The 25,917-nt window shown below is 42.2% G+C and overlaps 1 protein-coding gene across 4 annotated transcripts; it reads right to left on the reverse strand.

Annotated features, from left to right (window-relative positions):
* Positions 1 to 63: 63 nt before the first annotated feature.
* Positions 64 to 25,525, reverse strand: LOC308388104 (vinculin-like). 4 transcript variants are annotated; one of them, XM_080868602.1, is made up of 23 exons: positions 25,103 to 25,525; positions 19,067 to 19,137; positions 17,850 to 18,000; positions 17,182 to 17,290; positions 16,223 to 16,345; positions 13,885 to 14,045; positions 12,058 to 12,148; positions 11,818 to 11,965; positions 11,531 to 11,684; positions 11,075 to 11,250; positions 10,002 to 10,192; positions 9,567 to 9,593; positions 9,095 to 9,294; positions 8,667 to 8,795; positions 8,377 to 8,526; positions 8,148 to 8,256; positions 7,744 to 8,046; positions 7,534 to 7,658; positions 6,749 to 6,934; positions 5,528 to 5,704; positions 4,484 to 4,687; positions 4,305 to 4,409; positions 64 to 2,772 (listed from the first exon to the last, which is right to left on the reverse strand). In XM_080868602.1, the coding sequence occupies exons 1-23, from the start codon at positions 25,268 to 25,270 to the stop codon at positions 2,626 to 2,628; spliced, it is 3,405 nt and encodes a 1,134-aa protein (XP_080724728.1). In that variant the 5' UTR covers positions 25,271 to 25,525; the 3' UTR covers positions 64 to 2,625. The 4 variants fall into 4 exon arrangements, with proteins under 4 accessions (XP_080724728.1, XP_080724730.1, XP_080724729.1 ...); XM_080868604.1 differs by lacking the exon at positions 5,528 to 5,704; XM_080868603.1 differs by lacking the exon at positions 9,567 to 9,593 and having other exon boundaries at positions 25,103 to 25,524.
* Positions 25,526 to 25,917: the final 392 nt, after the last annotated feature.

Consider the following 25,917-nt stretch of genomic DNA (forward strand, 5'->3'; position numbering starts at 1 on the left):
TACTCCTCTGACCACCTCAGTGAGACAGTTAAAGAAGTTCAGAATTTAATAGGTTGAACATAAATGTAGGGATTTGTGTAGCCCCAATTTTTAGGGGCACATATTTCAATAGACAAATTATTGCATGAATTTAATCAAACCTTTCAGGTCTTGAGGCTGATTAATGTTTTGTTTTTGTTTTTTGTTGTTCCTCTTCAGTGGACCTGAGGACTTTCATTGTTGCTAACCTCACCAGTGTGTTCTGTCTTTTGGATGTAAATTCACTGGACATTTTATTAGGTACATCAGTCCAACTGCTTGTTAATGCACATATGAAATTAGCCAATCACACCAAAGCAACTCACTGCATTTAGGCATGTAGATGTGACTGATATGACCTGCTGAAGTTCAAACTAAGCATCAGAAGAAAAGTGATTTAAGTGACTTTGAATGTGGCATAGATGCTGGTGTATGCAACTGAGGTTTACTGAGAATGGCCTGAAGGACAGAAAATATCCAGTGAGTGTCATTTCTGTGGTTGCAAATGCCTTATTGCTTTCAGAGGTCAGAGAATGGTTGGACTACTTCAACCTTACAGGAAGGCAACAGGAACTCAAACAAGCTTTTGTTGCAACCAAGGTATGCAGACGAGCAAGTCTGAATACACAACATGCCAAACCTTGAAGCAGATTGACTACCACTGCAGAAAACCACACCAGGAGTCAATTCTGTCAGCCTAGAACAGGAAACAGAGGCTACAATTCACACATTCTCAGCCAAACTGGACAACAAGGGACCTGGTTTGATGAGCCTGACTCTTTCCTGGTATTTCTTTCAGACCATTCTCTGTAAACCCTAGACGTTGTTATGTGTGGTCATGAGTTTTTCTAATACTTAGAACAGAGAACAAGAGGCCAAGTCCAGTCATCATTATAGTCTTTTATTCTTCTTCCAAGGCACAGCAGATGTGTTGGCAGGGCTAGAAGCTATCAGTATACATTCTGGGTGTGAATGAACACATCAGGTACACACGCAGATCTACATTGTGTCGCTCTCAGTGAATAGTCAGTGCTGCTACATGCTCAGTAGGCCCAAATAAAAGTGAAAATGCGGTTAACATTCTGTGCTGCAATCCAGAGCCTTGTCCATTAGTGTCATTTGGACTGCTCACTACTACTGCTTAAACGAAAAGACTTCACATACAGGTGCATACAAATTCTCCACTGTTAAATTAAGGGAAATAAAAATATGAATTTGCTGACTGACTGCATGTATTAATGTAAAAATATGTTTAATCCTAGATGACAACAAACTCATTTTAAATATATTTTAGTGTTAACCTAAAAATAAAATCTACGTTGCTAGGCTGACAATATTGCCTGATAAAAAGAGTTGTCTTGTTTTCAAACCACCGGGGTCATCTAAAAAAGGAAACAAATGGATTTTTCAGATGATGCTTTAGAGCATTTAACGTGGGACTACTGAGCTCAGACAGAGGGATAATCTGGATATCTAAAAAATAAACACCCAAACAATAAAAGGATGCTGCCTAAAATCATCAGCTTTGCTAAAATTTCCAAACAGTTCAACTGTTACAAAGAGTGCAGTACAGTGCAGCACTACAAATAGATTACAAAAAAAATGCAAAGCAGAGTAAAACATTCATATATTTTGGCTAAAAATAAACAGACCTTAAAAAAAGCACTCCGGGTCCTCTACAGAGGACGGCACTGTCTGCAGTAACCTGGAGTTTGAGTGTTTAGAAGCTCACAGTAATGTAAAACAAATCCTTTGGCATTGATCACTGTGGAAGTTCAACTAAAATGAAAACACAGAACTGAAAAATATATCAGTTAAGCTTGACTTTGACTTCAATGTCACACATACTGCTGCTGTCAAGTGAAAACCCGTGAGCTGTAGTGTCAACCTCCCAAGAAACAACATAGTCACTAACAACCATATATTTTATTCTAATCATATAATTGCTTTAAAACTGTCTCACTTGTATTCATAACACCTTTAAGTCCTTCAAGTATAAAATCATTGAAGTGATGATGCTAGAACTTCTGAATTTGTAGATCTTTAGTAAAGAACCTTTATTGTTAAAAAGTAAACAGGAAGGAAAGTGAGCGCCTCAGCTCGCTCCACTACTCCCGACTTTAGAGTCAAACTGAGTGAATAAAGCTAAAAATCTTTCATAAAACAAACAATTATTGTATGTACAATAGACAGTAAGAAACTCACTGAAAAAAACTGAATGCAAAGTAAACGTCCTCTGGGAGCATTTTAGTGTCATAATTCGCCTTTAGAAAATAGAAAACATTTTCATGCAAAAAATATATACCTGAACTTTGGATAAAGTCTTGTAACACAACATACCAAAAATATACTTTAAAAAACTGTCTCCGATATACCTGTGCGATTCCGCTCACGCCATTAAAAGAAACCTGCATGGGACCAGATCTAATGCTTCCTGGTGCAAACACCCAAACTACAGTGGAGAATGGCTCAAAATCCCGCAGCTTCCTCTTGAAGTGCACATGCTTACGCTTAATGCATATGCACATTGCTACTTTACTCGAGGTTTGTGCTATTGAAGCAAAGTTTTAAAGAAAGAGCATCATCCATGTCAGCGACCAGGTATGATTATTGGTACCAGGGGGTCTTCCGCACCCATCGGAGGGTGAAGCCCGCATCGGTGCGGATCTTGATGGAGGCTGCTTCTGCTTCTCTGACCGTCTCCTTCACGGACTGCATCAGATTCTGGGCGTTATGGACCAACATCTCTGTGGCCTGGTGAGGCAAACAAAGCAGTAAAATAACAGCTTAAAGATCTGTCACAAATTTTGGCCATGACATGACTAATCCACCTTAAATGCAGATTTAAAAAAAAAAATTAAGTGTCCCATCAGTTACATTTGTTCAGTAATGCCAGACTACCAACTCAGCTTTTAGTGTAATAACAGGGACTGCAGTGTGTAGTAGAGCTTTTCAAGTTTGAAAAGACAGCTACGGCATTGAAATAGCACTTTGCTTTCTGCAGATGCTGAGTTTATGGATAATAATAGAAAAAAAGGTTGGATTGTGCATCACTGTGAGGTACAGTTGGGGTGAGAAGTTTACTTACAAATGTCATCTTGATTTTGAGCTTTTTAATTATTTCTTTGAACTGTTGCAGGGTGAAATAATTGTACAACGTACATCTTTAAAAAGCAAGACGTGACAAAGACACAAACACTGACACAAAACAAAAGAAGATTGTTGATTTGTGTCTCTGTGCTTTTTAACATTTTGCTGTTCCAGGTGTTTTTTTTCTTACAGGCGCAACATTTGTGCTTTTCTATTTGTGCTCTATCCTTTTATTGTACTTTGTCCCATTTTTTCCACTGTTCCTTTTTCTTTCTTTCCTATTTTTTCTCTTGCCTGTCAGCTTAGAGATTGCCATATTATACATTTACTGTAATAACAGAAACAACCCAAACTGTCACCGTTCAGGAACAACCCAGGAATCTCCAAGGTTCAGGCCTGCCGTGAACTGGAAACTGCTGGAACACCAGTGTTACTGTGCACAGTGAAACGAGGTGATTAAAGGTGTGATTGGAAAAACTGAAGGTGAGGCTTTCAAATCTAAGAACACTGTACCAACTGTCAAGCATCATGGTAGTTGTAGCATGTTATTGGGCTTGTTTTACTGCCAAATACAGTGGACAGTGGATGAAATAATTAAGAAGGAGGGCTACCCCTAAATTCTTCAGCTTCAATTCAAACTAACATCTAGATGAAACTTGGACGCAGCTGGATGTTCCAACAGGACAATGATCCCAAAATCACATCAAAACTAGTTTAAAATGAGTAAACCTCAAGGCTAACATCAAGCCCTGACTGCAACCCTACTAAACATTTGCGGATTACACTTAAAAGTCAGGTCCATGCCTGGAAACCAATCAATTTAAATGAACTTCACCAATTCTGCCAAGAAGAGAGCCAAAAATGATACCAGAAGTTTGATGATGATTACCAAATGCATTTGATCAAGCTGCAACTTGCTAAGTGACATTAAACAAACATTAGTAGGTAGGGTATGTATATATTTCAGCCTGTATGTACACTTTTGACCTTATGTGGATGAGAGAAAATCCTTCATAAATTCAAACTTGTGCACAAGTTCTTGCTTATTAAAGTCATTAAATATGTATGCTGCACAATCACTCCACTCTGGGAAAAGAACAGCTCAAAGAAATCATTAAAATACCATGACATTCATGCCCATGACGGGTGAATTTAAATTTCTGACCACAACTGTATGTGCTTTGTTGTGCGTTTACCTGCTCTGACTCCTCTTCACTAATGTTTGTCCGTCCCAGCATGGTGGCTTTGACAGTAGAGAGGATCTTCAGCTGAGTACTGATGGTAGGGATTCGTTCACAGACCTTTGGCAGGAAGAACAGATGTTAGATGTTTCCCGTTGAAGACAGAGTGCGCTTGTGTCTATGCAAATCCTCACCTGCAGCAGGTTCGTTCTGATGCGTCTGTCAGTGCACTGTTTGGCCACTTCTTTTGCCAGTCTTGTCACCTCATCCGAGGCCTTGGCGATGTCCTTAGCGCACTGGATCAGTGCTCGTTTGTTCCCGCTTCCACCACGCACCAGCCGAGACATTTCTGCCATCAGCAGAGCCATCCGCTTGGCTGCGGCTATGATGTCATTACCCTGTTGAAGAATGGGGATGTAGAAAAGGAGGAAGCAGTTAAAGCTGTTAACAGAGAAATATGGTTTTGGGAAACCAGACATTAAAATTCTAGTGTTTTGTATTATTACATTTGAATTAAAATTAAATGCAAGCATGTTTAACACGATTTTTAATTGAGATTTTCATTTTCTTTGTGATATTAGAGTCAACCTGAAGTTAGTACACATGAGGTAATGTTAAAGTGATTAATAATAGGGGCTAAAAAGCAGAAGCAGGTGACCAGAGTGGGTAAGCAGGCAATCTAATGTCATATATAAATCACCCAGAAGTCTTTGGGAAACTGTCATCCTTGGCTTCACAGGTTGGCCAGACAATGAAAGTCTGACAACAGAGGCAATGATGAGACAGAGCGTCTGCCTCCTCCTTTGAACCGCTTTACCCAAACATGAGCTTAAGGACTTGTGAAGCCAGTACCAGTTTATCCACGTGGTGCAACAATCAAACCTGACATTCCCACAGTCCTCAACGTTTTGTGCAACCATTGCATGGCATCAGCATTACCATTTGTGTAACCAGGTCTGAAAATAATGCAACAAGAGTAAAACAGCAGCTGCAGCTGGTTGGAGTTTTCCATTGGTAGTGGCAGATGCAGAGCTCAGTGTTCAGACAGCCCCCGGTGGGTGTTTCCTGTCCTGCGGGGCTTTCCTTGTGTTGTGCATTTATCTTTTTGCATGCGTGGGTGTACGTGCACGTGTGCGTGCGTGGGTCAAACAGTACCCAAAACACTTAGAGCCTTTTACACATACTGTTTGATCCACATGTGGTTGTGTGTGCGCTCATGTGCATGTATGTGCGCAGACCTTGCTGGACCACTTGCGCGCCTCCTGGTGGAGAGACTGGGCAGCTGCCAGAATGGGTTGATTGACAGGCTGGTTGGATGGCATCAGCAGCAGCTCTGGCTCATAGTCATCCTCACCATCAGTAAACTCATCTTCATCATCTACCTCCCTCTCCTCTACTGCCTCCTCATCTTCAGGCTGGGCCAGGCAGTGGGGGGGTTTGTTGGTGGTGGTTGGAGGATTGATGGGGATGGGAAGGAAAGGGAGGGAGGCAAAAGGGGTGGGAGGAGGAGGAAAAAAAGGAGGAATGTGGAGAAGAAGAGGGGAGTGGAAAGCCAGGGATAGCAGGAGGGAAGGAAGCATGGGAAAAGGAGGCATTTAGTATAGTATGAGAGGCACTGGGTGGAAGAATAAAGGACAGGAGATTTACAGGAGGAAGGAGGAGCGTATTCAAGCAAGGTGAAGGTGCAGGGACAGGGGAGGTGAAACTGCACACATAGGCACAGACGATTTAGATGGGGGGAAATTAAAACGAAAGAGGAGCTGGTTTGGGAAGGCAGCGGGTGGATGATGTGCCTTACTCTGAGGCGGTGGCTGAGCTGAGAGTTTATAACCTATTTGCATAATCAAACAAGGTCTAGTGCTGAGTTGGCAAACTGAGTGTGACCCAACACCAGAGATGTCTGGATGTTTGTGGATAGTTTTTAAAAGACACACAAAACATCTGTGGAAAAACTGTTAGCGGCGCCATTAAGGGGAAAATGGTTATCAGCTCCACAAAGATAGCAAGAGGGCATTACTCCTAGTTATTTATACAGATTAGCTGTTCCTGTGTACAGTTCTTTTACACACACACACACACACACACACACACACACACACACACACACACACACACACACACACACGGAACATTGACAGCCACAGAGATATGAGGAAAGACGAAGTAGATAACGTCTGCTGTAAGTGGAGTGAGCTTTTGTAATATAGATTTGAGGCTGGGATTTCTCACTGCAATATCTCATATTCACTTCGTGCATGTTGAGTGTGCACGTGTACACCGTGAACAAAGTCACATGCTGACACTTTAAACAGATGACAGTTTCCGGTTCCCCCCCATCCACAGATGGGACTTTTTTTTTCTTTAGACAACTAGCCAGCAACTAACTAGAAATCATGACTTTAAAATTATACACAGATGTTTGGCTAAATATGCAAATATGCATGTTTGTGTGAAATGACCTTGCTTGACCACTTGCGCGCCTCATCGTGCAGCTGCCTGGCTGCCACCATCATGGGCTCGCTGAGCACCTCTCCAGCTTTCTGCTCCGGGAACTCCTCGTCCTTTTCCTCTGGAGGAGGAGGCCGAGGCGGAGGCACTTCCCCCTCTGGTAATGGAGGTTTGGGTGGGGCCTGCTCATCACTAACCTGAAAACACACATACAGGTAGTTCATAATAATTCATAGACGTTATTCCATCATACTGCTGTTTGATCCTAAATTGCTTGGGTCTGACCACCATGCATAACAATATGTGATTCACAAGTATATTTAAATTCAGTTTTATTGATATAAAATTCATAAGAACAGTTTCCTCGATGTGCTTTGTATTGTAAGGTGAATCCCTACAATAATACAAAGAAAACTCCAACAATCAGAGGACTCTATGAGCAAGCACTTGGCAACAGCCAGAAGGAAAAACTCATTTTTAACAGGAAGAAACCTCCAGCAGAACCAGAGTACATATCAGAAATGAGTATTTTTATCAAGTCGGGACAAACAATATTATATTTAGGTCTAAAATAAATGGAGACAATCAAATTTAAATCATAGAAAAAATATTCTTGGCTGTCGTAACCCACTCATGAGCAATGTGAAGACCCTGTTTCAGAAAGTTTGTTAATCCCACATAAAGGAAGACTGATATATTTCCCTAAAACACTGGAATCCCAGTTTAATAGTTTAACTACTACTGCTAAAGTCTACTGTGGGAATAAAGTGTGTTATGTGTGTTTGAATGTGCTTACATGGAGCTGATCCAAGTCAGGAGGTGGAGGAGGGAAGTCCGGCTCCTGAGGCTGAAAGGCTTCTCTAACTTTTCCGACTGCAGCCAGGATCCTCAGACACGAGTCCAAGTAGGCTTTCTGCAGAGCTTTGGAACAAACAGCGAAAACATGGTAAATAAACCTGAGTCATTCTTTATCACTCATTATATTAAACATGTTTTTCTCCTGTACCTTTATCTTGGATGTTCCCTGCCACCGCCTTGGCGTCCATCACCATAGGCGAGATGGTGTGCGAGAGGATGTCTGAAGCGTGTTTCACAGTGTCTCTGAATCGTGGGTCTTCAGAGTTCTCAACTTCCCTCTTAGCCACCAACAGGACCCGATTAGCTCTCCTTGCTATGCTTGTTGCCCCGGCAACAAGCATTTGGGGCTGAACATTTGCCATGGCAACTCTGCACTTGTCGATGTCTTTCTTTATCGCCTCCTCAGACGCATCTAGCAGAGATTTGGTGTCGATAGCTTCATCCACTAGACCTGGGAGAGAAAACACAGATAAGCACGCCTCTGTAAATCCTCTCTCATGTGCAGCAAGGTAATATTTTAAGCAGCACGAGAAATGCTGAGAAAATCCACACCGGTGAGTCTCTCCACATTGTCGATCCACTGGTTCTTCATGGTGTCAAAGTGTTCATACGCCGCTTTGTTCCCAGGGTTCTTCAACAAGATCCGAGCGGCAGACGTTACCTGGATGTGAAAACAAACAAAAAAGTAAACAAGTCACGCTCAGACTGTATATAACACCTACAGGTTTTATCTTGATACGTGATCATGCAAATCAGGGGCGGCCAAATCAAACAGAAGTACCTGTGGTGTGAGCTCCCTTGCATGTTTCACAGCAGCATGGATGCCTTCTACTGTAGTCTTATTGGCTGTTCCCACAGCAGCAGCCTTCTCTGCCGTTGCCCCCAGCCGACCCGCGTGGGTCTCAAAGTTCCCTGCGCGCTCTTCAAAAACCTTTCACAAACATTAGCAGCACTTCAGTCAAAATGTAGACATAATCAACCTCCCACACCACACAGCTGAGCCATGGTGTCTATTAGTGGAAACAGGTGAATGGGATGTGTTATTGGTGCTGTGTTTTGTGCATTACTGACCTCTTCTCTGTTTGGTGCATCGGGAGGTGCAGTTGCAGCCACAGCCAGCAGTTTGATAGGTGTGGTGGTGTCACTGAAAACATCAGACACCTCCTGGGTCATCACCTCCTGCATGCGCTGCCTCAGGTCCTGGATGAAGCAGAGATTGTTGCATAAATCCACCAGGGGGAGCTCTGCACCAGCACTTTCAATGAAATCAACATTACTGAGTCTCACACTATGCATCCTCACTCCCCATGCTTTTGTTATATTGGCTGCACCTTTGGATCAAACAGAAATATTCTAGCCATCGTGCATTTTCCCCTTTTCCATGATTTTTAGTCAGGTATATTTTGTGTATTTGGAAACTTGTTTACATATGATTACAGGGGAGGTTGTGTTTCTGCATTAATCTATTTATAGACTAAATGTGCATGCTTGTGAGATACCTTAAGGGTGTCCTGCAGCTGTGCAGCTGTAGCGCGTGCATGAGGAGCCTCAGCCTCTCCCCTGCCAGCCATGTCTGCCAAGGATGTCATCAGAGCCTCTGTTCGGTCACAGCGCCCAATCATATCCTGACGATACGGGCCTAACAGGCCTCCTGCCAGCCTCCTCCCTTCCCCGACCATTCCTCTGATTGCTGCCTGACCTAGAGAGTAACACAGGGTAGAAGTCATGCTCTAGATACCTCAATAACAACCCATATTTAGATATAGAAGTATCGCTTTTTCGTTTTTCTTTTTGTTGGTCACAGGGACTAAAAATACAAAGTGAGAAGTGATGTCATTTCCTGCAACATCAATAGTAGGAAGCTATAGTTTGCAGTAAATGCTAACATTATATAGTTTCCAGGAAGTTAATAATGTTACTAATAATAACATGTTTGGTTATGTCTTCTAAGAAAGCTTCATAGAGAGATACCTGTGTTCCACTGTAGCATCTCACACTCTGCTCCCATACGGAAGCATGGGACGAAATAGGAAACAATCAAATGACAAAGCAGGAAGACTGCAATAACAAAGCATGAAAACAATACAAGAGTCCCTGAATGACTAAACTAGTCAAGTTAGTCAATCAGTGATGCACAAAATGCATCATTGTGGGCATTTAAGGAAACAGCACAGTCATTTCTGTGCCACGCAATCACATTTCCTGCCTGAGTAATTTCACAGTTACCTCACTGATCACAAATGGCTAACATCCCCAAAGAGCGATATTCACTTGGTGTCTGGTTTCTTTTACAATCCGTCCATCATCCACAGAGATGCACAAAATGCGCTGGAAGGTCAGGGTGTTTATTTTTGAGACAAACTACTGCATCATCACTCCCTAGAGCAGTCATCCAGCACCACTTACCTACTCCTCTGTCGTCCACTCCAGGGTTGTTCACCCAACGGAGGGCCTGCTCCATCTTGCCCTCCAAGGTTACTGCAGGCTTGGCTGGTCTCATGTTGGCTACGGCGCGGTTGGTTTTAGACTGCAGGGTCAGTAGCGCTGCCCCAATCTGCTTAGCGAGTGCACGGGCCTCAGGACTGTCACCTTTACCCCTGAGACAGTAACAAAGATAGACAACTTGAGGGAGAGACAAAAAAGCATAAAAGACTTAATATAGACTATAAAATAACACTACACCCCTGTTAGATACCACCAAAAAAGAGAAATACCACTTTTAAAGCCTAACATTGCTTTTTTGTGTAGTAGAAATAAAGACAAAACATTTCTATATGTGTATGTCCAGATTATTAGACATAAAACTACAAGTTCTGGTCAGGACAATAATTCAGGGCACCGTTTAAGAAATGCCTTTATCATTCTTCTAAGAAAAGAAGAACAAAGTCAGATTCTCTTTTTATGACCTTGCACAGCCGTTTTGACAGGATACCATAATACAGTGATAATATCTCTACTAAATTACACATTGTAAAAGTACTATCTGTTCCAAATGCGGAAATCATAGCCACATTTTCTACATTTTTTACCTTCAAAGTGCAGATCAGTATTAATTAGAGCATATCTAGGTAATTTGTTCAGTGTTTGAAGTTGAATTTGCTTTATGCTCAATAAATGCAGCAGAAGACCATTACAGTTATGTTCCTAAAAGCAACTAATCTTCATCATCATCTTCGCCATCATCCACTGAGCTACAGAAGCATTTGGATTAAAGACTGTTGTTTAGTTAAGTGATATTTCCCTTTAAATTCCCCTCCACAAAAACACCGTGACACCGTATTCAAACAGTTTAAAACCTTTTTGGAGGACTCATGCCCAAGGTTGACAGGCAACAACATACTTTCCAGGTGGGTAAAATACGCCACCTATTGGTGGCATGGGGTTGCAGTTTGAGCCTATGGAAAGAGTGTCTAAGTATTACGTATAGTTTTCACAATGCACGTGTCATCGAGCATGAGAAATGTGAGGTGAAACCGTACTGTCTGCGTAGCTCCATAAGCCTGGCAGTGAGTCCTGCGATCTCACTTATGGAACGCAGGATGTCATCCCTCTCTTTGGGGTCTTCGCATAGATCGGCGATGCGTTTGGCTTCTGCAAGGAGCGCTCTGATGTTCTCCTCCCCCTCGGGACCGCCGTGAGGATCCGCCAGCCATGCCTAAATATGCACATGTGCAGTATGACATATGAAATAAGTACATCTTTTGACACATGTCTCACAGTAGAGCTTCTACCATGTGAAGGGGCTATTTACTAGTGAAGATTTTACCCAGTGGGGTCTCTCTTTTAAACAATAATAATTCTGAGAGAATTTGTAAAGTATTAACTGCAACACTTGCTTGGAAAAGGATTAGAGAAGTAGAGAGTCGGATTTGCTGGAATAAAGCAGTTCTCTGGTTAGTGTAGCTCATTCTGATATTATTGTTGTTCTATCTGACCTGTGCAGCATCCAGCCTCCTGGCAATAGCCTGTTTGGCATTGATTAGAGCCTCCAGTCTGCGAGCAGCACTGTCCACTTTGCCAAATAACAAGTCTAAGCCCTGCGAGCACTGGCCGGCACGCTGCACACACCCCGGGGTCGGGCCTTGGCCTCTGTTAAGAACAACAAAGACACTCAGCCGAGGCTTGACAGCTGAATACACAATTCAAATGCGCACCTAATCGCACACCATGGACAGAGGATGGAAAACTGTTTAACTCACACGTTCTTGCAGAAAAACCCTACCTAGCTCGTAGATCTGTGACCTGGTCAGTCATTTGTCCCAGAGCCTTAGTGGTCGCCAGTATGTCTTTCCTCTCCTTCCCAGCACACAGCTCTCCCACCTTACCAGCTTCGTCCAGTATTGCACGCAGGGCCACCTCACCGAGGTCTCCTGGAAACGACAGACCGCCATGGCATGACATTCACGTTTGACGATTAGGTGTTTTTAGCTGAAGCCACAATAGATAAGAAACAAACAGCCACCTGGCTGTCCGTGAGGGTCTTTGAGCCAGCTTTTAGCTTGTGCCATCTTTGACTCAATCAAAGCCAGAGATCTCTTCAGGGCCTCCATATCCTGAAGTAAAGAGAAGAGATGTGTTAAAGACAAATATATTGCTTTCATTACAGAAAAAAAGACACTTTTTATAAGTAGTTACAGTTTTACAGATTATTTGTTGTCATAATTGCTATCTTTACGGAAACTCGGGCACATCTAAATCTGTTGTCAGTATTTATGGGTTGAGGATGGTGTACACAAGACTGATGAAGTGTATAGGACTAACAAAATAAACTTTAAATCCAATGTTCACTGTAATGGGGAACGGTATTACCAGCAGTGTAGCTTTCTGATTTTTAGATTTTTTCTAACTGTGAGACTTTAATTTCCAGTGTAAAGCTGGACTTGGTTGCTTGGCTCACATTTGTAAAGGCTATTTTGTTGTGGGAAAGTTCAACACATAGATGTATACATTAAAACTGCCTCATATAAAACCTATATTTTGGTTTATCCACGATTAAATGGATGGTGGCCTGCAAGCTATGAAGTCTTAAATGTGGGCACTAACAGCACAAAATTGGTTTTATTAATATTAGTCAATGAAGTCGTATTACATTATTAATTTCATGCTGTAAAATGGGTTCTATGTTTTACACAGAAATCACCACTTTTTACAATGTCTTGCTAAAAATAATTCCTTATTATAAAGGAGAAAATAAGACTAAGTGACTTAATCTAAAATGTGACAGACTCTTTCAGTGCTTCAACCAGAAAGGAGAAAAAAAATGTTTTTTCCAGTTCAGAGAAGAATGAACCTCTTAAGTGGAACCGTTCAATACAGCCCATCTATTATGGATGGATCTGGACACCAACCAGCTTATTTCTATAATTCATGACCCGAGAGGACGGCAGTCATCGCTTGCCAGCGGTTTCTCTCACAAACTGACAGTAAGTGCTTATCACAGCTCATACACAGCGGTACAGACACAAACAGACAGATCATTATCAAAGGAGGCTGTGTGCAGAGAGAAACATGCAGAGTTACAGGTTAGACGAGTGAAACAGTGCTTAACTTTGGCTTAAATTATCTCAATGCACAATCTCTAACTGATGCCCAAAAATTACTTTTTCCAAGCATGTATATGCAGCCAAAAACAGCGTCTTATTGTGCTACGATGGTCGATCTTTGACAGCGTAAACACGAGACGATACACCAGAAAAAATACCATGACTGAAGACAGGTGTTAAAATAAATAACCGAGCTGAGAAACCTCTGTTTCAGGCCGTTTGACTCGAATGGACGTCTGGAGACAAACAGATATGCACATATGACAATAAAGTGATGAAGTATGTGTGCTGTACATCACACATCAGCCAACAGTCAGTGGACTGAAACACAAAACACTTACTGTCAAATACCAGCATGATAGATAATAATAATAATGTAAGCATGAGGACATATTGTGTCTCCTTATCTCTCACACACATACACGCTTGCATGCTGGAAACCGCTGATGGGGAGAGAAACAGGCTTACCTTCTACAGGGAGGAAAAGAATGGAGGAGGAAGGTACAGAAAGGAAAGGAAAAAAAAGGAAAAACCAGGAGTTATACTAGCGAGCAAAAAGAAAAAAGTGACAGAAAGTGAAGAGTGATTTTTTTTTCAGAGATGCAGCTCAGTGAGGCTGTATGTATGCAAGCAGGCACGCCAGTGAAATCTGATTTAGGTATGTGGGGATTATTTTGTGGGGTTTTTTTAGGTTTGTGGGGTAAAATGAGAAAAATCAGAGTCTTTAAATGCAGCACAGGTTGTACCTTATTGGCCCAGGCGTCTTCATCCCACGTGGTGAGCTGCAGGACTCTTATGATCTCATTAATTTCAGCGCTCATCTTTTCAAAAGTGAACCTTCGGTTTCTCTCTGCCTCCTCAACCCCGGCACCTCGACTACTCTTCGTTGCGACAAAAATCTTTATAGCTGATGAGGAAAGAAATAACAGTATTTATGTTTAAACTCAGGTAGGACGACATATTCAACTTAAGATGAAGTGCTCATTTAACTTAAGAATCTATTGTGGCAAATAGAAATGACCCACTTTAAAAAATAAAAGCTTTTAATATGCTGATTTTAAATGACCTTTGTGGCAGCACTAACATGCTTGGACTGATGGTGATTAATGCAAGTTTAGTATTTTCTCTCTTTATAGGCATTATTTTTCATATCTACCAACTTTTAAAGGATGGGGATTAAAATCTTAAATAGTCTTCAGCATCTGTAATACTATTATAATTGTTATTTTATAATAATTATCTAATAATGCTACTGGCTCTAAAAGCAAGTGTAGACCCATAGACAAACATTTTTCATTTTCATCTTCTCAGGTATCTTATTTGATTTAATGTCGGGTTTTTTGTTTTGTTTTTTTACTATCCATTGTTTAAAAATATCGATGTACCTGGCAAAGTTAAGTGATCAATCCCTAGTTTGACCCTCTTATCCAGTATGGTCATGAAGAAAAAAAAGGGGAAGAATGCAATGGATAAGTCTCAACACAGTGGTCCAAAACCAGTTAGTGATCTCCCAGTGGTTACATACATTTCAATATACACTACAGGACAAAAGTACCAGTATCGCCTTTGCATTAAACCTACAGGAGGAGCTTAGCCATAGAAACCCATGCCACGAAGCTCCTGCCGCACAGTTTTTGTGCTGATGTTAATGCGAGAGGGGGTTTGGAACTCTGCAGTTAATCAGTAAAGAGAGGTTTGGCAGCTTTCACCCCGCACATGGTCTGAGTCTGTGTGGTTGAGGTTCTGTGGAATATCAAGTGAAGAATTTTCACAAACTGCCTTATTGCAAAGGTGGCATCTTATTACAATACCAAGCTTGAATTTAGTGAGCACTTTAAAACCATCCATGCTTTCACAAATGTTTGCAAAGTCAGAGTCCATAGCTTGGCATGTGATCTGATACACCCGTGGTAGTGGGACTGAAAACACCTGAATTCAATGAGACTGAACCACTGCAGCAAATGGGGGGCAGTAAAACCAAATCAATAAGCTCAAATGTCCTGTATGCTAAAGAGCTTCAGAAATGCTTTTTAGGTGTGGTAAAACAATAATGTAATTTAATTTAATCTATCTGTCACGGACCCGGTGCCGGGGACTCGGGGTTCGTGAACAGTGTGGACCTTTATTGTTATTAGTGTATTGGATGTACGTTTGCTGCACTGTGCTCTTGTGTTCCATGCTGGTGTGTGTGTGTGTGTGTGTGTGTGTGTGTGTGTGTGTGTGTGTGTGTGTGTGTGTGTGTGTGTGTGTGTGTGTGTGTGTGTGTGAGGCTGGAGGATGAAGGACAGCCACCTGCAGGCCTGATGGGTGTGGCCCTGCCAGCTGCTGGTCACGCCTAGCTTACCACACACCTGCTTCTGATCAGGATCGTCGGGGGAGCTACTTAACAGAGCGATGGAGCTTCCTCCGGCGCAGGATCGTTGAGTTAGACTCCATGTCAGTGTTTCTAGTGTTGTTAAAGTGTATGCCTGCCGGAGTTGGTGCCATAACGGCTGTGTCTGTGTTTTTCCCCAGGAGGACAGCGGAACACAGGACTGCAAGACACACGGGGTGTGTGAAGGCACAGGGGCAGAGAGCACGGGATACCAGCACTTGGGAGAAGACACGTCACGGGAGTCGAGGGAGCACTTTTGGAGATTTAATGTGTGGTGTACCATTACCTCACTGTAAATAAACCCACTGTTCATTCCATTAAGTCTGCGTTTTGGGTCCTTTCTCCTACATCCCCCACGGTCTGCCCTCCAGACCGTGACACTATCTATCTATATACATATATATGTAGAGAGAGAGATTATTTTTCTTTCTCTCTTTTAGTTGCCAAATAGTTCAGATTTTATGACACTTGACCATGTAGTCTCAGTGCATTCAAGTAGTTGAAACAGTGCTCCTCTTCTCTGTTGGTTGGTGCAGAGTATAAGAGTAGCGCAGCAGAGATGTTTGTAGGCGACGTATGCGCGCAGTCACACTCACATCCCCATTCCCAGCATTTAATGACTGTAATTATCTGCGTTGCTATAACAACTCTTGGATGCTCAATGATCTGTGCTGTCGTTAGCCCACACATGCGCAGCCACGAACACACACCTGAGATAAGAACGGGCAGCAGCTCTTTGACAGTGTTCATGGAGCTGACTAGCATCTGTCTGTGCTCTTGGTGTGTCAGCTCCTGCTGCCTCTCCTCTATCATCTTTGACATTTTGGTCATCCCTGAAAAAAAAGAAAATGTTATTGACTTTGGTTTTGGCGCTGCTTTAAGTATGCTTGAACAATCAAAGGCTAAAAGCTTCCCCCAGTGTATACGCTAACTAAGCAGTTCCAACACAAACATTGTAACTTCACGAACGACTGATCTCACACAATGAAGGCATCAGTCAAGTGGGAGAAAACGTTTGGCATCAAATTTCCTCCAGCTCATTATGCCACACTGCACTGACAACACAATTGACCTGTTGCCTCTGGTGATAAATAGCCTGTTTATGGTTCTCCTGTCAGTGAAAAGACTCTGATCCTTAATCAAAGCATTTTAGTGTCAGAAGAGCACTCAGCGGTTAATTTAGCTGGCAGGTGGATCTTTAAACTAAAGAATCGTGTAAAAAAAAGTTTGTTGTCGCGTTTTCTGCTTTATGAAGCAAACTAATCCGAAAAGCACAGTTTATAACAGCTCTGCACAAATTATTCAGCAAACATTCTTTATTACTATAACTTCTGTTTCATTATCAGTGAATCTGACGGTTATTGCCTCGATTAATTCTACCTTTAAATGACTTTTTGCATTTTCTAAGCCTCAATCTTTAAATATGATATTGTAAGTCTCGGCTTAGTCTCGGCTTTATTGGTGACAGTTCCTACCTCTTTCCAGTTCCATAACATTTATAATTTCTTTATTTAAATAAATTAAAATGAGTAAAAATGTACATGTTGCAGTAGATTTTGAATCAGGGCTCCTATTTTTAATTAACCTGTGTGAATCTTTACTTTACTAAAGTGACGTTTTAAGAACCACACAAAGACTTTCTCACAGAGTAGTGGGGATAAAACTTCACCTGGTCCGAGGTTCTTGGTGTATGTGATGAGGTCTTCCATGGTCTCCACCACCTCAGCTACTGCCAGATACTCCAGGATACCTTTACACACTCGGATTATCTTACGTACCTACAACACAGCACGGACACAGTCTTAAGCAGATGCAGGTGTAAAACAAAAGCCACATTTTAATATGAGAACAAGGAAATTCCTTCTTTGCAGGAGCTTTTTTTAGCCTGAAGTTACTCAGTTTTTTGTGTGTGTCTGTGTGTGTGGGCTTGTGTGTGTCTGTGTGCGTGTACAGTCTTGTGATGTACGTCTTGTGACTGTGAGAAGCTGCTCTTTCAAAAATGAGGCTAGTGATGGTGCGCATAATCGCGTGCCCAATGTGATTCCACTTATTGAGATGCCATTGAACAATCGCACAAGAGTACACACAAACAAATCCACCACACTCACACTTACACACACACACGCATACACGCCCTGAGTTATGACAGAGGGAAGTCATTTGATCTCAGTGATTAGATCTGGGTGCATCTGAGACTCCATTACAGCTCTAAGCTGAGTTCCTTCTTCCTCTGTACGGCTATATAAAGCTTTACTTCCATGAAAGATGCCACACCTCTGAAGTAAGAGTGATTATGAGGACACACAAATGTAAGGAGGCATGCACAAACAGACACACCTCTGCCTCGTCGAAGGTAAGGAGCAAGTCGGATGTTCCGGACAGTATCCCTCTGGATCCATCGATCAGGTAATCTCGTGCAGGAACAGAGTAGGGATCCGCTTTCAGCATCTGAGCAGCTTGGACGAGCTTAGAGCATGAATTCTCCACCCTGAAGACACACAGCAGACTTAGGACTCATACTGAACACACGCACACCTACCAGTCAGTCACACTGCATCAGACCCGAGAGACATCAAGGAAAACCAAACCAACACACAGGCGAGATGTGAGGCTGACAAGGTGTCAGGCTAAGCAGCCCACACAGTAGGCAGCGTGTTGTGCACTTTGAGTTTTTCACTACCGGTATTTATTTGGCACTCGAAGGATCAAAATTTGAGAAGGCCTTCTTATTAAAACCTGTGGAGACTTGAGACAAATGATGCAACCTTCAATTCAGAGTTTGCAATCTGCTTTTTAAATAAAAAAAGGCGGTTTCATTTGCAATCCTAAATTTCTACTTCAGAGATCAGTGATTACGATAGATTTTTAGGAGCATTCAAATAAAGCCCGGTCCCTTCTCTTTCTGACCCCCATTGGTTAGGGTATCAATGGCTGCTGGTTCATCTATATTTAGGTAGGTTCACATTCCCACATGCTCCCTCCTAAGCCCTGTGAGTGAGATTTATGGTTTAGTGTCCCATGTATGTGTGAGTGAGCTGTGAGAGTGGTATGTGGATCTGATTGAGGTCTGGACCTTTTTAACGTAGCTGAAAAACGATTAGAAAAAATATATAAACAAGCAATGAAAAAAAATATGGCAGAGACAGACAGATGATATTACTGGAAATGTAGAATATGCGTGGACATAAATGCAACAAATACGGGTAAGCAAAAACAGCGAGGTCTGTGAACCCCAGAACTGCTGAGTAGCTGCTTTCAGCCAGCACCCGGAGTTCATGTCAGCTCTTTGGATGCAAGCAGGAAAACAACAAACAGCTTCTCAGCAGTCTGGAAGCTGGAGCCGGACGGTCACTCGGATCCGGTCTCAGAAGTGGCTCTTTGTTGTAGCTGGGAACACAGCCACGTTTCCTAATGTTAAATGGGCTGAAATCTTTTTTTTCTCTTTTTAACAAGTTCTCTGTCTGTTCGCTGAGATAAAGTGGATTTGTTGCTCATAATTTTCTCTCTGGATGTTTCTGTGAGTGACGCACACAGTGCTTCAGATGCAGACTCACTTAATAAACGCAGGAGGCATGTCTCTCTTCATCACCTGGTCCTCGGTAGTTTGAACCGTTTCCTTTCCCACCTGCAGCACACACACAAAACCACAGACAAATTATCATTAGCTCCTGCAATACAGGAAGCAGTGTTCAAGTACTATTAATAGCATGACGGGTGAATGAGTATGTATCAATTCACACCTATTTCAGTCATGCATGCATGTCATATCTTTGCCTGAGGGGAAGCGGCTCAGGCTCGGGATGATTTTGTGGTCTGTTTTTATACACAGAGGCAGGAAAGACGTTTAATGTCGCACTTCAAAAGCTCTTTCAATCTTTAGATCATGGCTCCATACTGGAGATCTGCAGTGCTGACTTTATCTATTCATTAGTATAACTCACTGGCTTTGCTTAAGCAATTTAAACATAAGCAAGTAATCATCCATCCACGCATCCATCCATCCTCTTCAGCTTATCCAGTTCAGAGACTTGTGGAGGCTGAGGCCTTTCCCAGCTATCAAAGTAGATCACAAGTCAAAAAAGAAATACGCAACTGACTTCAAATTTGTATTTTGTTTGACAGCTAAGATTTAAAAATGCACACCGTGATCTAGTTTGCATAATATTTTAAGTTGATGTGTCAGAACTGTCTGCTTTGACTTATTAAGCATTTTTTTTCCTGTTGAGGTGGAATTATTTTAGAAAGCACTGGGATTTTATTACACATGTCTGGTATTAAAGTAGTACGAGTCAGGGCATTTAATCTTCCCCAAAACTAGAAACTACATCAGTAACAGATATATAATGAAGAGCCTTGATGCACAAAATCACAGATACAATCATCAAAGATAAGGTATGTACTAAAGTTCAGTATTCCTGCAGAGGTTCAGACTGTTTGTTAACCTGTGAAACAGAAAACTTGCCCTGACCCAAACAGACACACACTTGAGATGCAATTACAGTGAGATGATGACATCAGTCTCCCTGCTGCTGCATCACTGAAATTTGCTTAATAGAGTTTCTGGCTCCAGAGAATCAGGAAGCAGCCATCGCACACTCTGAGCCCCAACCAGTTCCCTCTTCACATCTTATGATGGTGCTTTTATGACATTTATGGTTGCTGTAGGGATTTTAATATCTTTGCGATGCACTCCATTTTTGGTCAGTGCATAACACTATCATCATCATCATTATTTATTTTTTTTTAATGTGAAATGCTTAAACAATGAATCAGTTTCAAAGAAGTGACATGGAAGTACCTGCACCCCCAATAAAATGTACTTCATGACCAGTCTAACTGCTCAAAATGTTAAGTACAGCTGTCCTAAAAAAGTATTCACACAAAACTTCTAAACTGTAATTAGATATTTTCTTTAGAAAAAAAAAGATTTCATTTGAGAACATTTGGAAATCACCATGTAAATGCGAACAAGACATAGATGGATAAAATTAATGTTAAACTCCTTAAAACAATGAGCTATGCCTGTTGCACTGACTTTACAGATCTACTATAAATTACATGCTACATAATCAGTAAAATGATGCCATCAAAATGATAGATATAAGTGATGTAAGCTCAAAACTCAGCAATCAAAGCTCAAGACTTTTCTAACAGCTCAACAGTTTCAACATAGGATTCAGGATCCTCAACAGCTTGATTTGCCGTCACGAATGCTGAGACTGAGATACTTAAAAAGAAGAGCAGCTTTTTGGACCACATAATACTGATTAAAACAGAGAAAACTGAACGCTAGGTGCTATCAATTCACAGTTAATTTAATATAGGATCTACAAGTAAGCGAGAGTACACAGGAATTTCTTTAATGGAAGCTAAAACAATTATTTATGGGACAGAAGTCGATCTTTGAGCAGAATAAATATGAATATTTTCTCCAGGAGATAACAAAGGTGTTTCTTCTTCCAGAAATGCACAGAGCACACGTGGGGTAGAGAGGACGGAAAAAACCTTAATGATTGTTTTCAGGTGCATAGCAAGTATTTTACCATTTTAAAACCTAACTATATATGTTTTGTTTTTCTGGGGTTTTTTCTGTGAATGTGGTGCTTTGTTTACTCAAGTAGAAAAACACTACCGGTATATAAGAACCAGTCCACTTTACTACCAACTTTGTTTACTATATGGCAATAGATACTTACAGTATGCCTAAATGTAATCTGAAAATGGACAGGAAGTCCTAGCTGAGTAGCCGAAGCCGTCAGTTTCCCTGTTTGGGAAAATGAAGATTTTGTTACACGAAAATGTGTGGAATGTAGCTCCCCAAGTAGAGCATGTCCTCCTGATTAAACCCTGCAAGCGAACTCAAAGAGTGCCATCAGGTGACTGATCAAAGCGCTGCGGAGAGCAGAAGAGCTTCCTGTAAGCAGCAACACTTGGTATTGATTATTCAATACATTATTAATGCACAGTTAAGAGGTTTGCTGACAGTGTGATGTGTATGCATGTGTGTGGGTTGTTTTTTGTGTGTGCAGTTGTACATCCTGCAAGGTGGGACTACTTCGGCAGGAAATGCAGCTGTCAATCACAGCTTTCAGAGCGGGTGTTTTAGATCAGAGATATTACCTCTGATGAGCGTGCAGCTGACATTTCTGTCCAATCTGTGAATGATGGCTGATCTTTTCTCCCTGCCACTAATGACTAATAATTATTTTAGAGAACATCTTGGTGGCCTGGGGTTCACAGACTGTGGCCACATGATCCCATGCTGCTGCATGCCATCTGTCCTCTGTCAACCGCTTGTTTTAGCTCTGTTTTGGTCTCCACTGGGAAATATTTGATTCATTAGCTTCTACTGGTTTTCATGTGGTAACCAGACCTTTAATGACAGTGTGTGCAAGAACTTGTACTAAAGAATAAATAAATGAAAAAGAAGAATATTTTTCCTCATGGAGTAAAAAAAAAAAACAACATTGTTGTGTTATTGTGAGCAGAAAGATCCTTAAACCAAGCTGTGAAACATAATTTAATTGGCTAAAATACAAAATAAATACTATATTTTTAGCAAAGATTCATACTGTATGTTAACTGGGACTAAGACTCAGACTGTGTGTCAGTTTTTTTTACATATTTTCCTTTGACAAATACCACTCACACCAAAATTATAAAAAAAACAAAACAAGCAAACATGTTCAAAACTAAAAAAAAAAAGGGGGAAAAAATATCTTACAAATCTACAATAACTCTGGATGATTCATCACCGTGCCCCCGGTTCCTCTTGCCCATGAATATCATTTGCTTTTATTAACATCAGTTTCAAATCTGTAAACGATCTATCAGCTGTAAGACTTTATGTCATAATACAGCTTTATCCATGAATAGATTTAAGGCACACTGGGAAGCAGAGAGCATGTGTGGACACATAGCCAGAAGACTGCCAAAGAACAAGGAGAGATGGCTCATATTTAGAGCCGGCTGAGAAGAGTTTGTGTGTGTGTGTGTGTGTGCGTGTGCGTGCGTGCGTGCGTGTGTGCGTGTGTGTGTAGAGGGCTGGAGATGGGAGGGCAGACCATGATGCTTGGCAGGGTCTGGTCTGAAAAAGCCAGAAACACTTTCTCTCCCTCACAGCGTCCAAGCTAATGTGGATGTTTTCTCCTTCCTTTACCAATCATGAAAAATTCTGCATCTTCCTGCAGCCTCCCTCCTCTCCCTCTCTGTCTTAGTCTGCTCACTTCCATCAGCGTGTGGTTACTTCACTCAACGGTAAATCTATTTATTCCTTCCTCCCCTTCCCACCCCCCACCCCCCAAACATACTCAGGGTCTGTGCTGACTCCTTGAGGAGCAGACACCTTGCAAACTCCACCAAGCTCACACTTTTAGGCACATAAAAAACACCAACAGTATCTTTCACATCTTTTAGTCGGATCTGCATCAACCCACGCACAACTTCTGATGGATTGAGACAGACACTATCTTTGCAAGTGTGTGTCTCAGTGACCTAGATTTTAAGTACCCCCCTACAGCCATCCCACTGTGGACGGGGTTAACAGTGAAACTGTATCAGTGTGCAGTGGGACTCTGTGGTGGCATGTTGCTGTATACTGTGTTATATCTTAGTTCAAATTGCACAAGCGTAGAAGTGATTCACCTTTCTAAAATAAAGCATATGTGTGCATGTCCTTACATCCAATTAAGTGTATCTACCCAGCAACCAGCTACTGCTCGTTTTACAAGCTCAGTTCTCAAGCGCCCTTTGTGCTCGCTTTCAACACAATCTTGTCACCCACTTCATAGCTCTCGTTCCTCTGTCAGTGGAGCAATCATCTTGTCTGAGAGTACAACAACTCTCAAAACGTACATCCCTATAAATATACCACTATAGAATGCGAAGTGGGGAAAGATGCAGGCTTTATTACTTTTAGTTAATCCCTTTTTTATGCTTCCATCCCACCTACCAACATTTCTTCTGTCTGACACCTTTTTCCCTCCCCTCTGTGCTCAGCCCTGATATCTTCACACCTCGCAACTCCATCTGAGACCCATCAACAAGCCTGAGGCTGCTATTAGCCTCCTTCTGCTCGCTGTCTGTGTGGATCAACTGAATGAATCAACAAGGACAAGCAGAGACAGAGGAACATGCCTGGTAGCAATGAGACATCAAGGACTTAATCCACTTGGAGGGTATTGGATAAAGGATGGGGTTTTCATTGTGGCATGGTGCAGTGTTCGAGTTCAAACTGAACAGCCTGGGTCATTATCAGTTAATGAGATATTTATCAAGATGATCTTGTGTGTCCTTGCACGGGAAAAAGTGGACTGCTATTCAAGAACCACAAAAGATGTCACTCGTAAGTTTTTTTCACAGGAACACTACACAAGTTACTAATTGTGCAACCTATCCCACCATCGCATCCACCATTTGTGTCGAAAAATGTAGGCATTGTGCAGCAGATCAGATTTTTAACATTTAAGGAGCAATGATTTCAATTTAGTGTGTCGTTTCTATTTAAAACATGACCAGAGAAGCAACTACTAATGAACGTGAAACCAGCTTCTTCTCTGTAAGAAGTCCTCCTGTCTGCTGCTATTTTCTCTTAAGTGAGTGAAGCCAGGTCACCCCAGCATCAATGCAAACGTCCAGGATCAGCATTAATGATGTGGCCTCTATTGATTTTCTCCCAGGCAGTGCGTACAGAGGGGACATCAGTGACTGACTAAAGCTTAGCTCTCTATAAAAATCGACCAATTAGATTCCACAGGACATATAAGAAAGACAGTGGTGGTGTAAGTGGAAAAGTGGAGGGTCAAAGAAGTTTGGAAAAGAATGAACAAAGAGATGAGCAAAGGAGTAAGAGATGAGGTGGGAGTCTGATAAATGACCAGAGTGTTTATATAGTCTCTGTGGAGTTTATTACTACAGATGGATGAGTTTCATAAACTGCAAAGTCTGCAATAATCTAACTTGGGCTGTTGAAGCTGAGAGCACAAAACCTACAGTACACAGGTCCACCTACGACACAGCAGGACACACACACACACACACACACACACACACACACACACACACACACACACACACACACACACAGAGAGAGAGAGAGAGAGAGAGAGAGAGAGGCATGCTTTTAATTTAATCACCACTCATTTCTTCCGCCCTACAAACTTCATTGACCTCAGCTGCCATCTGATTACAAATCTCAGCAAACTTTGCTATGTTGTGTTGCTTTGTTGTACTACTGTAGGAGCTACTGTAGGACCCCGTTAAAACATGCACGAGCGTTAGCTGGGTGTATGACAGCTTTATGTAATTTTAATGGCAAATAAAGACCAAACAGGGATTTAACTCCGTGAACGCAGAAGCCCCACAGAAAATAAAATGAACCGATATTGGCATATGATAGGTGCAGGGCAGTCTGCTGACCTGCTATTCTAATGATTTATGACACATTAAACAGACGCTGTCACACCACTGCAAAAGCCAGTCTCCAGAAATGTCGCTTTTCTGCAGGTTGAAAGTTTGAGTGGTAAATGTCACTTCATGCAGGCACTTTGCCATTGAGCTCATACTGAACTGACGCCCTGATTCAAACTCACCCGCACAAGGTTGCTGACAGCAGCCTGCACAGCGGCCACCGGCACCGTCAGATCCGGGATGGCTTTACCGTCTACCTCCCCCTCCTCGTGCATAATGACCAGGTGAGAGATCTGCTGGGCCACTGGCTCCAGGATACTCTCGATGGTTTTGGTGTGAAACACCGGCATCGTGAAAGACTTTTTTACCGCAGCCCCGACAGAAGAAGAAGAAAGGCGGCTGGGCGCTCCAGCACTGATGGTCTCCCTTATCTCTGCTTCTTCCCTCTCCTCCTCACCGACAGGAGGACAAATACCGAGTTGTCAGCCCAGCCCCTGAGAGGAAACCCTCTCCTCCCGGTGTGCACCGTCTCCTCCGTAGAGCTCTTCGGTAAAGGCTGGACTCAGACGGTTGGTGTTCTCCGGTGGGAGCGACCCAAATCGTGACAGAAGGAATCACCGCCCTCTGTCCAATCACAGCGAAGGAATACAGCTGCCAAGCTGGTTGGTGTTGGTGCGCATTGACGCCTTCCCTGCACACACACACACACACACACACACACACACACACACACACACACACACACACACACACACAGTGAGAGCTCTTCCCAAATGACGTCATGCATGCCAATAGCCCCCAAAAAGGGAAAGTGTTGGGGTAACTTAAGCTATTATGATTCAAGATAAGGGGTGGGGGCGCGCAATATCAAGGAAAGAACAAGGGAAGGTTGTAAACATATTGAGCTGTGACTCCCTGCAGACTCATAAAGGTCAGCTTTACATCTGTGAGACTGTAAGGGATAGAAAAGGGAGCAGGTTCTGCACCACCTAGTAGG

Source organism: Rhamphochromis sp. 'chilingali' (assembly GCF_963969265.1).
Source record: "Rhamphochromis sp. 'chilingali' genome assembly, chromosome: 20".
Taxonomy (NCBI): Eukaryota; Metazoa; Chordata; class Actinopteri; order Cichliformes; family Cichlidae; genus Rhamphochromis; species Rhamphochromis sp. 'chilingali'.

Excerpts from the sequence above, each read along its gene's own strand:
- LOC308388104 (XM_080868602.1), bottom strand. The coding sequence starts at position 25,270 with ATGCCGGTGTTTCACACCAAAACCATCGAGAGTATCCTGGAGCCAGTG. Across the intron at positions 19,138-25,102 it reads CTGTCAGCAACCTTGTGCGG|GTGGGAAAGGAAACGGTTCA; the intron begins GTGAGTTTGAAT and ends TGTGTGCTGCAG. Across the intron at positions 11,251-11,530 it reads GGAGGCTGGATGCTGCACAG|GCATGGCTGGCGGATCCTCA; the intron begins GTCAGATAGAAC and ends GTGCATATTTAG.